The 16523-nt window shown below is 36.5% G+C and overlaps 1 protein-coding gene and 1 long non-coding RNA gene across 2 annotated transcripts; one reads left to right on the top strand and one right to left on the bottom strand.

Annotated features, from left to right (window-relative positions):
- Positions 1–2802: 2802 nt before the first annotated feature.
- On the top strand, positions 2803–5471 carry LOC127854296 (uncharacterized). The gene is made up of 3 exons (XR_008037018.1): positions 2803–3015; positions 3296–3397; positions 3997–5471. It is a non-coding gene; the product is annotated as an uncharacterized LOC127854296 (long non-coding RNA).
- A 6083-nt stretch (positions 5472–11554) lies between these two features.
- On the bottom strand, positions 11555–13867 carry LOC127853459 (apolipoprotein D-like). The gene is made up of 4 exons (XM_052388008.1): positions 13592–13867; positions 13175–13238; positions 12705–12860; positions 11555–11877 (listed from the first exon to the last, which is right to left on the bottom strand). The coding sequence occupies exons 1-4, from the start codon at positions 13724–13726 to the stop codon at positions 11636–11638; spliced, it is 597 nt and encodes a 198-aa protein (XP_052243968.1). The 5' UTR covers positions 13727–13867; the 3' UTR covers positions 11555–11635.
- Between the last annotated feature and the right edge of the window lie 2656 nt (positions 13868–16523).

Raw genomic sequence — 16523 nt, 5'->3', positions numbered from 1 at the left:
CAGTTGATGCTGAGAGCGTCATATCACAAGGCTAGCTCGGTGAATTGGATACATATAATGGAGCCTTTAAAGCGCAAACATTCAAACATTTTTCTAACAAATGAAATCTCAAGCTTTCGCGCCTAACGTTGTATCCAGGCCCTTCTTCAAAACCGACGTTCCGGTATGGATAAGGTATTAAGAAAGCCGGTATATTAAGTCTATAAAAGCGAAGCATACACCATCTCAGATCAATTGACTTTAAACAGCAGAACGAGAGAAACTGCGAGGATTTTGCGCTCACTGGGGATTGAGAAAGAAATAGGTATAACATTTTCCTCCTACTGACCAATACCATGATACAATTATTATGTTTGCATGTATGACACTTAGCTCAAACAATACAATGAATTTGTTTATATTAATGAAGACTTATAACTTTTGTCGGTGGTTATGAAGGCGGCCGGGAGGTTATGAAGGAGGTCGGGAGGTTACGGAAGGACGTCATAAGGTAACGAAACTGGCAAGATGGTTTTGGAGGGGGTGGAAGTCGGACGATTAGGGAGGGGAACTTGGTGTTTTGTGAGACTATTGTTTGTGCGTGTATTTTCGTAAACATGAGAAATGTTAATTAAATATCTTTCGTTGAACTGTTTATTGTAATAATGAGGAGCATTACGTTTATGAGTGTTCGAAGGAGACTTCTGTGCAGAGTCGTTAGAGCGTTCTCCGCCCTCTTTAATATCTATAAGCCATGAGGAGTGTCTGATATTCGTCTGTACTTTACCATTTAATATGTATAAGCCTTGAGGAGTGTCTGATATTCGTCTGTACTCTACCATGTAATATGTATAAGCCATGAGGAGTGTCTGATATTCGTCTGTACTCTACTATTTAATGTGTATAAGCCTTGAAGAGTGTCTGTTATTCGCCTGTACTCTATTTAATGTGTATAAGCCATGAGGAGTATATGTTATTCGTCTGTACTCTACCATTTAAACGGTCAATCATAGGAAGAACTGTCTACTCCCACCAGCATGGAGCTTTAGGTCATAGAGGCCCTCATGCCACTTTAGGAAACAGCCGTGCGTTAGAAACCTACTCACTAAGTTTCACGCGTAATACAGTCCAATCAAAACGATTGGTACAACAAGTATTGTTAATTATTAGTTTAGATAATGCAAACAAATGTTAATTGTAATCAACATTGCCAAAGTGTATAGGGTGAGTAGATCGGTAAGACTTTGATCTCTTACTTTAATCGTCGTAGCTCACAGAGATTAAATTTTACCTACATTTCTTGCGATCATTTATGTATCACAAACCTAGAACGGCAATTAAATTGGGCGAATGTTCCAAATTTAGGGAATGTAAACTAGGTTTACTTGTTCAACGTAAACAATAACTGTCTACAATCTTGGATTATACATATTGTGCAAACATCCAGTTATAGTTAAATTTAATTCAAATCAATAACCTACATTTACGAACATAATAATCCCCTCGTCTACCCCCCCCCCCCCTTCAATTTAACAAAACACCCGAAATGTAAAGTGCGTCCTCAGAATAAAACAATTGTTTTATTTCTCTTTTATTTGCTGCACGAATAAAAATGTCAATTTTGACTAAAGAGATCAAGTCGATCATAACCAACTTTGCACGATGTGCCAACTTATGTCTAGCACATATATAACTTGAACACTTTTTATATTTAAAACAATAAAGTCATGAACTCTGACTTTTCTTTAATAAATTAGTGGAATAGTAAAAGCGACACAATGGAGCAAATATTTACTGTTGTATTGAGTGTGTTTTTTTCTTGTGAAAAAATCCTCATAAAGAACGTTCAACTGAATTGAATTTCACTTTATTCTTATTTGGCAGAAAGACCGTAAGAGTACATCCTAAAGACCAACTATATTGTTTAAAGTACATTATTCTCATATATTGTCAGAAATTTTGTGTGTGATTCACAAAGAGTTGCTTGTAACGCAACGCTTAAACATCCGCTGAAATAACCGATACTTTAACGTTAGAAAGGCACGACGCGGCCAGCCAATTGTATAAACGATTTTACCATAGTAAATACTTATACTATGGTTAAAATGAACCGTAGTTCAGTTAATCCAATTGTATATACGATATAACGAAATTCACCACGCACTTACCATGGTTAATTTTTACCCACCTTTATTACCATGGTAAGCGGGTTTAACCACAACAAAGATGACCGGCATTCACTTGGTCAGACGACGCAGACCTCGACAATTCAGGCGAATTGACGGACAGGAGACGGACTTGACGGACGATGAGGTGCGCCGGAGGTACAGGTTTTCTTCCGACAACATTGACAGACTTGTACGACTGTTGGAGCCGGTGCTTTAAATACCGACACAACGGAACAAGGCGCTGACCGTACGGCAACAACTCCTTCTGACATTGAGGTTTCTTGCGTCTGGGGCATTTCTTCAAATTATTGGTGATACCTTCGGCGTAGACATTGCTACTGTGTCCCGGGTGGTGACGAACGTGACTGACTGTTTATTCGCACTGAAAGACACTGTGATCAAGTTTCCCTTGACGGACGCTGACCGACGCCGCGTTATGGCTGGTTTTTCGCAATGAGGGGTTTCCCGGGAGTCATCGGTTGCGTTGATGGCACCCATGTACGAATGGATTTGAAAACAAGAGGACCTTACCGTTGTATTTGGCACAAAACACGCATTCATCGTCTTTAAAGGTCATCACATCTTATCATCAATTCTGATAAGGTCTTCAGTACAAAGTCCATTATTTCCACATTCATACCGTATGAATACCGCAGAGATGCAGCCGATTTATTTTTGTATTCGTATTTTTAGTGGGTTGTTTTCTACCAGTGGGGCTTTCTTCGAGCGATGAGGTGGAACAGCTACGAAATGAATTTGAAAAGATGAAAAATTCTATGAAATCAATGGTAATTGAACTGGAATCATTACAAAAAACGGCTTGTTCTCTCAGATCGTTCATCCAATGCACTGGGTCGTCTTTTGAAAAGTATGTATATAAAAATGATAGAATACACAACTATTTATGGCGCATAGTAAATGATCAGTTTACCCTTTTATATATTACATAATATATATATGAAGGTCATGCGAAATGGATAGCGATAGTACAATCCTAAGTATTGTAAAACGTTTTTGATAATATTGAATTATAGTGGTTGAAATCCATAAGGTTATAATAACAAAATTGGCGATTTCACATGCGTCCTTAAAGTGATGGTGAGCATACTTCAAACTCTTTATTGTCAATAAAAGTTCCCTTTTATCAGGACTTACTGCCACATATTTAGCCTTCCACGCTTATCAGTCACGAGTCACGTGTGCAGGGGACCATCAGGTGATCGTGTATGACACAGCAGCGATATATCAAGGTGAGAAACTAAGCACATCCTTGCATAGCGACCTCTTGACCTTATCTACATTGTTTTGGACATTTGTCAAATGTATCTTATTGCATCGTCTACCAAATGATCTCAGTTACATCTGTTGATAGTGATCGATCGAAATGATTTGTTCGGTAATATAAAGGACATTACGGCATCATCAAAAAGCTTGCATATTGTTTAAAGGGCTGAATATTAAATTCTTTTATATAAACCGCCTACAAATATGAATGCAATCATGGAAATGCAAAGTGAGGATGATGATGCCAACAATTGTCCATGTTAGTGTATACAGGTCTTAATATTTAACCCTTTCATATAAAGCGACTACAATTATGATGGCGATCATGGGTGTGCAAAGTGGTGATGCCAATTATGGTCATGATACCCATGGTTATTGTGGTGTTGATGTTGATGGTGTTGATGATGTTGATGGTGTTGATAATGCCGATGGTGTTGATTATGTTGATGATATGTTGATGATGTTGATGTTGATGAAGATACGGATGATGATTATGAGGATGGTAATGATGAAATGACATTTATGACATCACTCGTATAAAATTTCAATATGTGTTTTCAAATAGGCGGAGGCTACAACACAGCCCACGGGATTTTCGATGCGCCGTCGGCGGGCCTCTACCTTTTTTCCCGGACGACAGCTTCCCAAGATGACGACTGGGTCGTCACTGAACTGATCGTGAACGGCGCGCGTCTCATTGGCACAGACACCGCCAACGCCGACGTGACCCCTGGAACCGCCGTCGTTCTGGCAACCGTTAACGCAGGCGACCACGTGTTCATCCGCCGTGTGTCATGCGGAACTTTATTCCTCACTAATCGGCTGCAGACTTCAATGCGGATGTCGTTCACCGGCATACTTTTATAAATAATATTATAAAAGAATGCATTATATCCTGCTGATCTCACTTTAAATTATGTTGATGTTGTACTTTTTTGATGGACTAACATCTAACACAGAAGATGAACATTCGACTATCGAGCTGGTGCGAATATCGTCCTTAATGTGACATCGAAATGTAAGTGTTAACTGTGAATATCGAGCTTAATTAAATTTCGAGTAAGCACTGACATCAAAGTTTAAATGCTTGCATAAAATATCGAGGCATGTTAAATATCAAGCAAGCACTGACATCGACGTTTAACGGCAAAAAGTGAATTTAGGCCTGATTCGACTTTTGTGCCAGCGCTCGAAATTAGTTTAAACATATTATTTTAGCTCATTTTCATTTAAAGTGCATGTACCTACTACTTATTTGAAACGCCTTCGAGTCGGTTTCATTGGCCTATAACCAGTACTTTGTGTCTTTAAGGGAGATTTAAAAAAGCTCCCACATGTGTTTCGAACCCGTGACCTTTCGGTCCCTAGACGGAAGTCATACATATTACAACACGGCGATATATTATAAAAAGTGACAATCAACAATACTCAAATAATGTTTGAGGTCGTGTCGAATGTTTTTAAAACTTCCTGTCAGTATTTAATGCATATTTTTTATGATCAGTGTTAAATGTATCTGAAATACAACCCAATAGCTTGTTGTTTTAAATATTTGATAATATGTTGTGAATGAAGAAGCGAATTAAAGTAACAAAAAAAATTCTTAATATATAACTTACACAGGCTGAAAGCGAGATGACTTATTGTATATACATGTATATATTAACGATTTCAACAAGTTCAAAAAAGTGTTATAGAATTTTCTCATTACCTTTAATTTTAGATTTAGTATTCTTGATTCAGTACCATTATTTTTCTTCATTTGACATGCGATCTTCTGTAACACATAGAAGCTATGTTACTAGAGGTTCCAACATCGCCTTTGTTTCTGGACAATCTGTCGGAATTCTTAGTAGTTGATGGTATTCTACGGATAAGTCTACAAACTCGTTACCGCATGCATTACCTCTTACTTTTGTTTTGTCGTATACTCTTGTATTTCTTTCTTACTTGGTACTTTTTATCGAGACCTCGTTTGTGATTTATCTTGTTGATGATGATGATGATGATGATGATGATGATGATGATGATGATGATGATGATGATGATGATGATGATGATGATGATGATGATAATGATGATGATTATGATGATGATTATGATGATGATGATTTTGATGATGATTTTGATCAAAACTCAAATATTCTAGTTACATATTTTGTAATTTGTAACTAATGAAATTTGTGCACAATTAAAAATTTGAATTCAATTCAATTATCACTGCTTTTGTAAGTTGAACAAAATTATTTATTATAGTTGCGTATTTTTTGATAATCACACCAAAATATTAATTTAGAATGCATGATAATCTTATGCGATCAATTTGATATATAGCATGATAATATGTATATTTGTATTTCACTATTTTTAAATGACAAAAACAATGTAAAGTTAACGTCAATTAAACAGTCTGTCTGTCCGTCCGTCCGTCCGTCTGTCTTTACCTATTTATCGATGTTAAGGCGGTTGTCTAATTGCATTATGTGATTGTTCTTTAAATTGCTGTTTCATTCCATTAGTATCTTCCTTAAAATAACAATTTATTTCGTAAAGCTCGATTTTTGTAATTAATATTGTCGTTAAACGACCTTGTTTGTTTGTGTTTTTTTTTCCCAAAAATAACAACGTCTTCGTGTTAGTTATTTTGCCCACATTTTGTTTCGGGCATAGAATGTGAGACAAGAATTCAGCCTAAGACAATAAGACCACCATATCGCCGGTGTTCCTAACGTAAAATTTAACCGTGCCTAAACTGTTTTCATAATAACACATTAAAAATTAAGTTGTTTCAACCGAAATTCTGTTCACGCTTTTACAGCAGCTGTTTCAGTGCAAATGTTCTATTATTTAAAGGGGCCTTTTCACAGATTTTGGCATATTTTGAAGTTTGTCATTAAATGCTTTATATTGATAAATGTAAACATTGGATCTTAAAAGCTCCAGAAAAAAATCAAGAATAAATTAAAACAAGGAAAAAAAAGTAGCCGGTACCAGGGCTCGAACCAGTGACCCCCGGAGTCCTGGAGTCAGTCTGAAGTAAAAACGCATTAAGCCCTCTCGGCTATTCCGCCGAGCATACACGGCATTTGTATTTTATACCTTATATAAGCAATCTTCGTAGTTTCGTAAATTTAAACGACAAAAACAGAACTCTCCAAATTTTTAAATCGTTTCGCGTTGCAACGCTTTATAATTTTTAGGTTTTCAAATCGTCAAAAGATACATATAATGGCTATATTGGACTATGGTAAATGTTCAGTAATACGGTTTCCTCACAAATATCATAACTAAAACGAAAATTTGCGAATCTGAAACATTTTTTTTCAATTTTGTCAATTTACCAAACCGTGAAAAGATCCCTTTAATGAATGGAGCCTTTAACAAATTTATGAAGTTCATATTGATGAACACCGTCCCATGATTTTAACTGAGGCCTTCTAAATTGAAAGAAAAATACTTAAATTAGGACCAAGTTTTATGAAGATAGGAATATAAATGTGGCCTCTAGAGTGTTAACAAGGTTTTACTATAGCCATATAAGGAAAAATGCCCCGCCCTCTGGCAGCAATGTTTTTCAACCAACCAGCATCATTTTTGAACTAGTCCAAGATATTATTGGGGTGAATCTTCTGACCAAGTTTCATGAAGATCGGACAATAAATGTGGCCTCTAGAGTGTTAACAAGATTTTACTATAGCCATATATAGCCATATAAGGAAAAATGCCCCGCCCTTCGGCAGCCATGTTTTTCAAGCAAACGTAACCATTTTCGAACTCATCCAAGATATTATTTAGATCAATCTTCCGACCAAATTTAATGAAGATTGGACCATAAATGTGGCCTCTAGAGTGTTAACAAGGTTTTACTATAGCCATATTAGGAAAACTGCCCCGCCCCCTGGCTAAAACTAAGAAAATCCTTTCAATTGAAATGTGGTCATCGGCTTTCATTCGGTACACAGCGGTGTACACTCATAAATTCCCTCTGCAAGCCCCTCAGCTGATGAAATACATGGAAATTGTACGGGACATTGCTCATCGCAAGCCAGGCCTCTCTTTTGCTTTTTATGATAATCAATTTCGTAAGGCTCGTGAAACATCCCCCTTGCCCTGGGATAGACTACATACCGAGTTCTGGTTGATGGCAGTTACATTTCCATCAAACCATGTATCTACCCAGCCCTTTCGTTCCTCACGCACAGGCAATGATAGAAAAGCAACCGGAACAAAGAGGTTCCTTGAGAACACCTGTTGGCATTTCAACAAGCTTTCGGGATGTAGATCTCACAAATGCTCCTTGCCACATGTCTGTGGGTACTGTCGTGGACCACACACAGCCTTTAACTGTGGCCCGTCAGTCAAAAACTCCTCCTTCAAGAACCCTCCTAACCACACCCCTAAACCCAACAGTCAAACAAAATCTGGTTACACCAGTTAAAATTGATAAGTTAGCCCCGTATCTTCAAGGTTACCCACTGGCACAGTACATAATACAAGGGTTTACAACTGGTTTAAAAATTGGGCTACACAGGCCCTCAAATGAACTCAATATGTCCGAACCTAAAATCATGCAAAGACAACCCATCACTAGTTTCTTCAAAATTACAAAAGGAAATAGATAGCAATAGAATAAAAAGTCCTTTCATAGATCGACCCTTACAAAATCTTCGTTTGAGTCCAATCGGTTTGGTACCTAAAAAAGAACCTGGTCAGTACAGACTAATTCAGAACCTCAGTTATCCTGACGGAAATTCAGTCAACACATTTATTGACAGAAATTTGGCATCTGTTAAATATGCATCTTTCGATGATGCCGTACAAAAGGTTTTACAATTAGGTCGTGGGTCATTAATGGCAAAGACTGACATTGACTCAGCCTTTCGAATAATACCAGTGAATCCTGACGATTTTAATTTGTTAGGATTTAAATTTCAGGATAAATACTATTACGACACGTGTTTAACTATGGGTAGTTCATCTGCGCCAGCCATCTTTGAGCGTTTTTTAGTTCAGCCATTCACTTTGTGTGTAACACATATTTGGGCATTGACCATATGGTACACATATTAGATGATTTTCTAATTCTAGGCCCCCCCCCCAAATCACATATTTGCCAACAAAACTTGTCTAAATTCTTGTCTTTTTGTGCTGAAGTAGGCTGAGTGAAAAGGACATTTATTGCAAAATGTCATAAATTAAACAAAACATCTAAATTAATCTATTAGATTTATGACTAGTTCCCTTCTACCCTGCTGGGCAAGCAAGAAACCCGCCTTATTACATATAAAGGCAGAGCATACCTGAAGGTACATAATAAAAGGCATATTTACAACTGCATCAATATGCATGACAAACTGTCAATGTAAAAAGGCATTAGTCAAAAACACACAAAGAAGGTATTATGAATGAGCAAAAAAAATCTTTGTTTATATATATATATTAATGTATTAAGCGGAGGCGGAATGGAGGTACGATTATTTTTCTAGCAACTTTCTGCTTACAGCGTTCTCTAAGACTGAGAGAAGGGCGCTTTGCTTTGTCTGCGAAAGGACGCTAAGAGCGTGGTCACGTGATTCGGACCCCGGCGCCCGATTGGCTGAGCGCTATGCAACATTAGGCAACCTATTGGCACAATTCCAATCCGCCCCGCGTCTTTACATAACTTAGAACCAAGCTCGATTCATAAAACCTTTTATGTGTGCATAAAATTTCATTTATAAATCGCCTTTCCACTTAAATAGCGACTATCACCACCAAGGGATAAGGACGGAGTAACGAAGAAAGTACAGAAAACCAGTCTGAGTGAAAAGGACATTTATTGCAAAATGTCATAAACTAAACAAAACATCTAAATTAGTCTGTTAGATTTATGACTAGTTCCCTTCTACCCTGCTGGGAAAGCAAGAAACCCGCCAAACGTGAAACGACGTTTCACGCCCGCCCAGGCGGGTTTCTTGCTTGCCCAGCAGGGTAGAAGGGAACTAGTCATAAATCTAATAGATTAATTTAGATGTTTTGTTTAATTTATGACATTTTGCAATAAATGTCCTTTTCACTCAGACTGGTTTTCTGTACTTTCTTCGTTACTCCGTCCTTATCCCGTGGTGGTGATAAGTCGCTATTTAAGTGGAAAGGCGATTCATAAAAGCATTTAAATAGCAAGATTAATCGTGCCTCGTAAAACGCGTATATATCAGGAAGAGAGTATTATGCCACACGGTGACGGCTTTAGTTAGATCACTTAGCAGGTATTAAGATGTTAAAAACAAGGTAAATTTTCGTCTCATTTTTTCTTTGAAAACGCCTAATCGGATATCTCGAACTCTCGTTATCTCGATATTTTTCTTGTTCCCGCCGACTTCGAGATTACGAGAGTGGACTTTAATTGCAAATCATACCGCCAAACAAAGGTATGGGAAGAACGCTGAATTGAATTGTTTTGGTATTTAACATGAAGTCAATTCTCGTAAAGCGTGATGATCGTCTTGAGAGCTCGTAAGAGCAAGCCAAGGGTCGCGGTACAACAAAAGAGTTGCTCTCTGGGCACAAGGTCAATCAAGTCGTTCATGTAAAAATTCGATGTACAATGTTACTTCTTATTTTATAGAAAATGATATGAATATGTATCGTAATTTAGAAATTCATATACCAAGATCATTTGCTGTTTATATAGAAGCAATTACACATGAATGTTATATTAATAACTGGCTTCAACGAATTAATAACAATATAGGCCCATCTGGCCGAGGACGCAATAAACTTAAATTGTATAAACTGTTGAAGTCTAGTTATAATGTAGAAGATTATTGCACACTTACTTTGTCATTATCTCATCGTTCTGCGTTTAGTAAATTTAGACTTGGTATTGCACACATTCTAATTAAAACTGGACGTTATGAAGGGCTTATAGAAGAAAATAGAACATGCCCATTTTGTTCATGTACAAATGTAGAAAAGGAACAACATTTTATAATTGATAGTCAAATATATAATAACTTAAGAGATAGTTTACTCTCGAAGGCAATTGTATGCAATTCTGAGTTTCCAAACTTATCAAAACTAGATCAATTTGTTATGCTGTTCTCAAATAGAGACTTGATTAGACAATGTGCCAAAACCTGTCATGCATTTTTAAAAAGACGACCATTTTTACGATGTAAATAATCTTATTATGTTGTAGCGTAATATAAAATGTAATTTTATGTTAATGTAGAAATTAAGTGCTAATCATTTCAACACTGATCTGATCAGGAATGATATTCGATTTTGTAAATGTATTCATTAGAGCGCTAGTGCTCAAATTTACAGCAATCAGTGTCTTAACCTTGATTATTTTATCGCAGCTTTTAAAAAAAGAGTAGCACTTATTTTCTATCTCTTTTAGTATTGTTAATAGTGATAATAGAATGATATCATATATAATGCTATGCAAACTTTTGCAATATCTCATATAGCTCAACACCTTGAACTGTTATATACATAATGTTTTAATGTGAATATCTGTTACTGTTATAAATATGTAATGTATGTATATAAATGAGAAAAAAGAATGAAACTAGGTAAGAAAAAAAATCTCAGAAATTGTATCCATATGGTTTCGGTTCGTTAATTAAGTATGTCACGGCGGCAAAAAAACGGGGGTAAAACAATGAAAAGTTTTAAATCGTTAGTATTTGGTAAGAAAACCCGTAAACTGCAAGTTTGGCTCTTGGTCAAAATATGACCCACCATACAGATAATTTATTTTCATTGAATATGTATGTACGTAATGAAAACTTAAATAAATGTCTTCTGAAACAAAGAAGTTTGGTATGTATTTATGCAAAAAAGCAACATCATTCGATCGATCATCATCAGTCACATTGGTTTCATTGTGAAATTTGGTACCGACAAATGATCTTGGGTATTTTAGTTAAAGACCGGACAAGTAAACCAATATGTTTCGAAATGAAGTTCGAAGCGACAGGACTAAACAAAATGTTTGATAGCTTAGTTCTTTGCGACCGAAACATCAAAACTAAATAAATATTATTTTAGTTAGAAGCAACATGAAAAGGAAACATAAACTACAGTATTTGGTGTCAATAACATTCAATATTTTTTCCAAACATGGCACACGAAAGTAATTTGTCAATGTATTTCGTATAAAATGACATGCAATTTCAAAACAAGTACAGGCAACGGACGAAATCATCATTAACATTTTAGTGATGATTTGCGTTATACACACAGTCCATTCCGTGGTACGTGATAATATATTTGTTGTAAAAGTGCGTAAATCCGGCGCTCTTCAAGAATTCCTCCACTTCCGTAGCATAATCTCGTCGGAACGTTTCCGGGTCACGTGCCAGCACGAACAGCGTTCCGCGGACGTTGTCACTGACAACCGAGTAGTGGTACTGACCGGTCTCGCCATAGGTCGCCGGTCCGAGCTTGAGAACCCAGTCTGAAAGTTGATTGAACTCAGTGTAGAAAAACATGTCCGTATTTGAAACACTGCAAAACTCAACAACGATTTTGGAACGGACCACGCGTGCGTGCGCAAAGTATCTAAAATACATAAATCTAAATATGGTTTCATCAAACCATGCTTATTGCATATCTATATTTTTTTATATCACTTCTACAATTCTACATAAATAAGACGTGCGTAATATTGCTCGGAAGTCATCATTTTTAGTAAATTCAAATCATATTCATCAAAACAAACAATTTAGTACCAATGAATCAAATATTTTAGACACAAAAAGCAACCAACACAGTTCAATTAATATTTTACAAGTATTAATTGCAAATCAAGTCAACGTGATGAGTATGCAGAAGAAAATAACATGCAGATAGTATATTTTTGAAACATAGAACATTGAAAGAATTGTGGCAAAAAAGGAAAATTGCTTTTTATGAGAATGGTCTTATATTACATAGCAACATTTTATACGTTTGAGTTATAGTCATAACATATTCAAACATACAAAGATAACAGAATACAATAACTGTAAATTAAAAAAGAGAAGGGTTATGTTTTTTTAGCATTCAAAATTTATTAAGATGAATTTAAAGAATCGCCTTCTCAATAACAATATCTAGGGTAGGGGTTTTGTTCTCTTTATTGATATCTTTACATTCATAAAGTATCGTGTTGAAATCTTATATAGTTTTGAAATGTTGCCAAAAGTTTGACAGACGGAAGGCCAAATCTAAATCCCTCCGTCTTTAGTGGTGATAATATGTATTGCGGTAGAAAAGTTTCATTAAAATGTTTACGCGTCGTACATGGTGCTGCTATGGGGACCATCTCCAGCTTGACGGTGAACTTGCCCGGCTCCCCCGTGGGCGTGGCATACCCATGTATGACCTTTAGCGGGCCCGTGGCGTTCTGCAGGCGCTCCGAATTAAGAACTGTCACGTTCCCGCTCGAGCCAAGTTCGTCTGTTGTAAACGAGACATAAAAATTCTAGCATATAAATACTAAAGAGCATATTCCATGTAGAATTTATGTTATGTAAGCTTTATTTGAATGATCACGTTATGGTCCTATTATGATAATGTCGCTGCACCAATAAATATGAGTTAACCGTTTTTGTTAGTGACACACATGCGCGATGAAAAAAATACTCCTGGCTTTCACTTGATTCAATATGATTCCGTGTCTAAAAACATGTTTTAAATCTTTTAGCGTTTTTTTGCCATCGAAATCGTTCATAAAATTCAATTAAATATGATCTACAAAACTGGATACATACAGTCGGCTGTCACGCAGAAGGCGTTGTTTTCCCATAGAGTGATAACGGACTGACTTGCGTACATCTAAATCAGACATAAATAATATAAATCTTGATTTTTTTCCGGTTATTTAACAATGAATGATATAACTTATATTCTATGTAATTTTGCATAAAAAGATTAAAGTATATGCTAGTAGTTCCTGTTATCCTCAATACTGACCACATTTAATTGTTAAATTGATGTATGTTTATGTATATTTGCAACTCGGTATGTATTAGACACCACATTTCACCCTCAAAAGATTCATAGCTTCATAACGGTAATTTAAATCAGCACACAAGCGGGCACGAGCAAGACAATTTCCGATTTTTCTTATAAGAATATAAAGACTTTTTATGAAGGTACATGCAAATACACTATAAAAGCCAACTAACCTGAAACCATCTTCCGAGGTACTTGTTCAGATCAAGAGACTGCACCGTTCGGGGCGGAGCGCCAAAAACTGTGTCCAACAAAAACCCATTTCCCACAGTCGCTATTGCGGCAAGACAAAATAAATATGCGAACATTTGTGTGCGTTGACAATTAATTGACTGATTTATTTGGAATTGGTGCAGCAAATTTATATAAAACTGGTCGGTTACATAAATGAATGATTTTAGTACAAATAATTCATTTCAAAATATGACCAGCATGCCATTCAACGTGACCGGCTATCGCAAATGATAAGGCACTCGGTGTGTTAGCTATCTGGTATAACTTTAAAGTAAATGTCACGTTTTTATGTACATAAAATTAATTCAACTTGATATGCCAATATAAGTGGAACATAGCATGTTCATAAACCATTAATAATTATAAATTTCAACCAACACATACATTATAAATATTCTAATCGCAATTTCGGCTTACGACAAAAAGGCATCAGAAAAGTGTACGCCAACACCTTTGTTTAATCAAAGTACCGGTAAACGGATCGATTAAATAATGCTCTTTGTATTTATTAACTGATAACAAACTATCTGCATAAAACATATTTATTTTTTTGGAATGCTTTGTGTCCTGGGTGTACGTTCTTTTGTCACGTTCATGAAAATCTCAGGTATTTAAGTTTCACGCTAGCGGAGACCGGAATATTGCATTGGCGTATTTGCTAGAATTCCTGCAAAACTTATGGTGCATTGAAATCATCATCATGACCACCATCATAAATCTCTTAACCGGTTTGGCCGTTTGGGAGAAATGAGGGACGACGATACAGAAATTCTCCTCCAGGCACGTTTGCTGTGCGCTGCTGAAAGTAATTCATCATAGGTGGGAAGGTATGCCCATTCATTTAGATTGTCAATCCAGCTTTCCTTCTTACGGCCTTGACGACGACCTCCCACTAGCGTGCACTGGTAAAAAAAATTTAGTAAATGGATAGGAAGTTGTTAATCAGGCCTCTCCCCTCACTCTCACTCTTTCCCTCCCAACCAAGTACCAAGTACTGGTTCTACTCAGGAAAAGGACTCGAGATCGTGTGTCAATAAGCATTTCGATGTAATTTATCTATAATAAATAGGTTTATACTGATATTTAATTTGAATAACACAATCATGACGGAATACATAAAGAAATAAATTACACACTAAGGGTGTAGAACTTAACTTTTTTATATAACCATACATGTTTGCCGTACTCGTTCAGTCGATATGGATATCGTTCTTGAAAGACTGAATAGGCAACCAAAATTTCCAACTTTGCTATTAGTTACACAGTTTGACTTCTTCAATTAAAAAAATTAATATTTTGCTTAGACGTTCCATTAGTAAGAACAATTATATTTGTAAAGACTCGCGTCATGCGAAAATGGGCATTATGCCATATGCGACCAGCGTAGCTATGGTCCAGCCTGCGCATCACACAGAAGCATATCAGAAGAGACCACGAAACCTTGCGTGTTTATAGCTGACAGCGCAGGTCCTGATCAGACTTTTATTTTTATTTTGTAATTTTTATTTACAAACTTATACGTTTTGTTTGATTATACAAAAATGTACAACAACAACAATTTAAACATTTTTTTTTTAATTTAATTATTTTAAAACGCATTTTCTCTACATTTATTTCAACGTAAGGATATTATATTTCAGCGTTTGTGATAGTCCTAATCGCCATATGCGATTGAATCTTTCAGCTGGCGATAAAAGTTGAAAATGTAAAAGAAAAGGGCAACTGTCAAACAAATCAAGGCTTCTTATATTGATCAGTATTTCCTACTTTAAAAGAGCTCGGTCAGTAGCTGAAGCGTGTACGTCACAACCTGGGCGAGAGTTTCCCGAGGACGATTTTCGTGAAGACTTCTCCAAAAAATCGCAAAGCAGAATGTTATTGTCCGTAGGTGGATAGTGGTTTCACTACAACTTCTGAGCGGGACGAAGGTGTTTTTTAATTGTCAGCACTCCCTTAGCGTAGTACCATTGTCTTTTTAAGGGCAACTAGACATGAATTGCCTTTAAATTGCTTATAAGTGCACATTAAGGTCGTATTGGTCGCCGTGCAATCGTCTATTTGGCCAAAGTTATTTCTTAGGCGAATACCCGTCAGCCGAGGTAAATTTGACCTACTTAGGCTCAAAATTAAATGTTTCCCCTGAAGGGTCACAGGGGCAAGTCTGCACATGATGTAGTCGTGAAGACTCAGCGATGACCTGAAAATAAACTTCTTAATTACACACACACTTAAAAGGAGCACTATCTACCTTCTTCTACGCGTAATCGCAATAAGCGCCCCGTGGGGTAATAAATAATTCACTGATAAGAGATACCATGACGAAGTTATCGAATATTCAAACAATATTACAGAGTCATGTGTTCTGACACAGATGCGTCACGAGAAATTCTCAGGTTCCTTCATAGTCGCTTAACTATGATTTTCGCCGTCCAATCGGTTCAGAGAATGATTATGAGGGCTCAATCGTAACACTTCGTCCATCTCTGGAGTCTCCGTAAAGAGTGCTGATTTATGCAATAAAAAGCCGGATGGGTCCAGAGTGATGAGGGCGGGGTTAAATGACGAATATTATTTTTTATTGACGTCGGTCAATGAAGTAAGCGTTTACCGTAGATAGATAAACATATTAGTACAGTTTAACCATTGACGTAATAAAAACGGTTTTTAATGCGGTACATTTTGTTTCTCTATAGCCACGTTTTAATATTTGCTTCCTTAGGTCCCGCACGCATCTACAAGGTAAACCATTCACTATACATGTACGCCATGTTAAACCCATGTTTTAATAAGAGCGCGAAATTGATGCTGTCGATCGTCAATCAAGTTCCACGCAAAGCTTTGGTGTTGCAACTGACCAAATGCTTAACTAAA

This window comes from Dreissena polymorpha, chromosome 12 (genome assembly GCF_020536995.1).
Source record: "Dreissena polymorpha isolate Duluth1 chromosome 12, UMN_Dpol_1.0, whole genome shotgun sequence".
NCBI lineage: Eukaryota > Metazoa > Mollusca > Bivalvia > Myida > Dreissenidae > Dreissena > Dreissena polymorpha.
The sequence above is the reverse complement of the archived record's forward strand: the minus strand, read 5'-3'. Positions and strand labels throughout refer to the sequence as shown.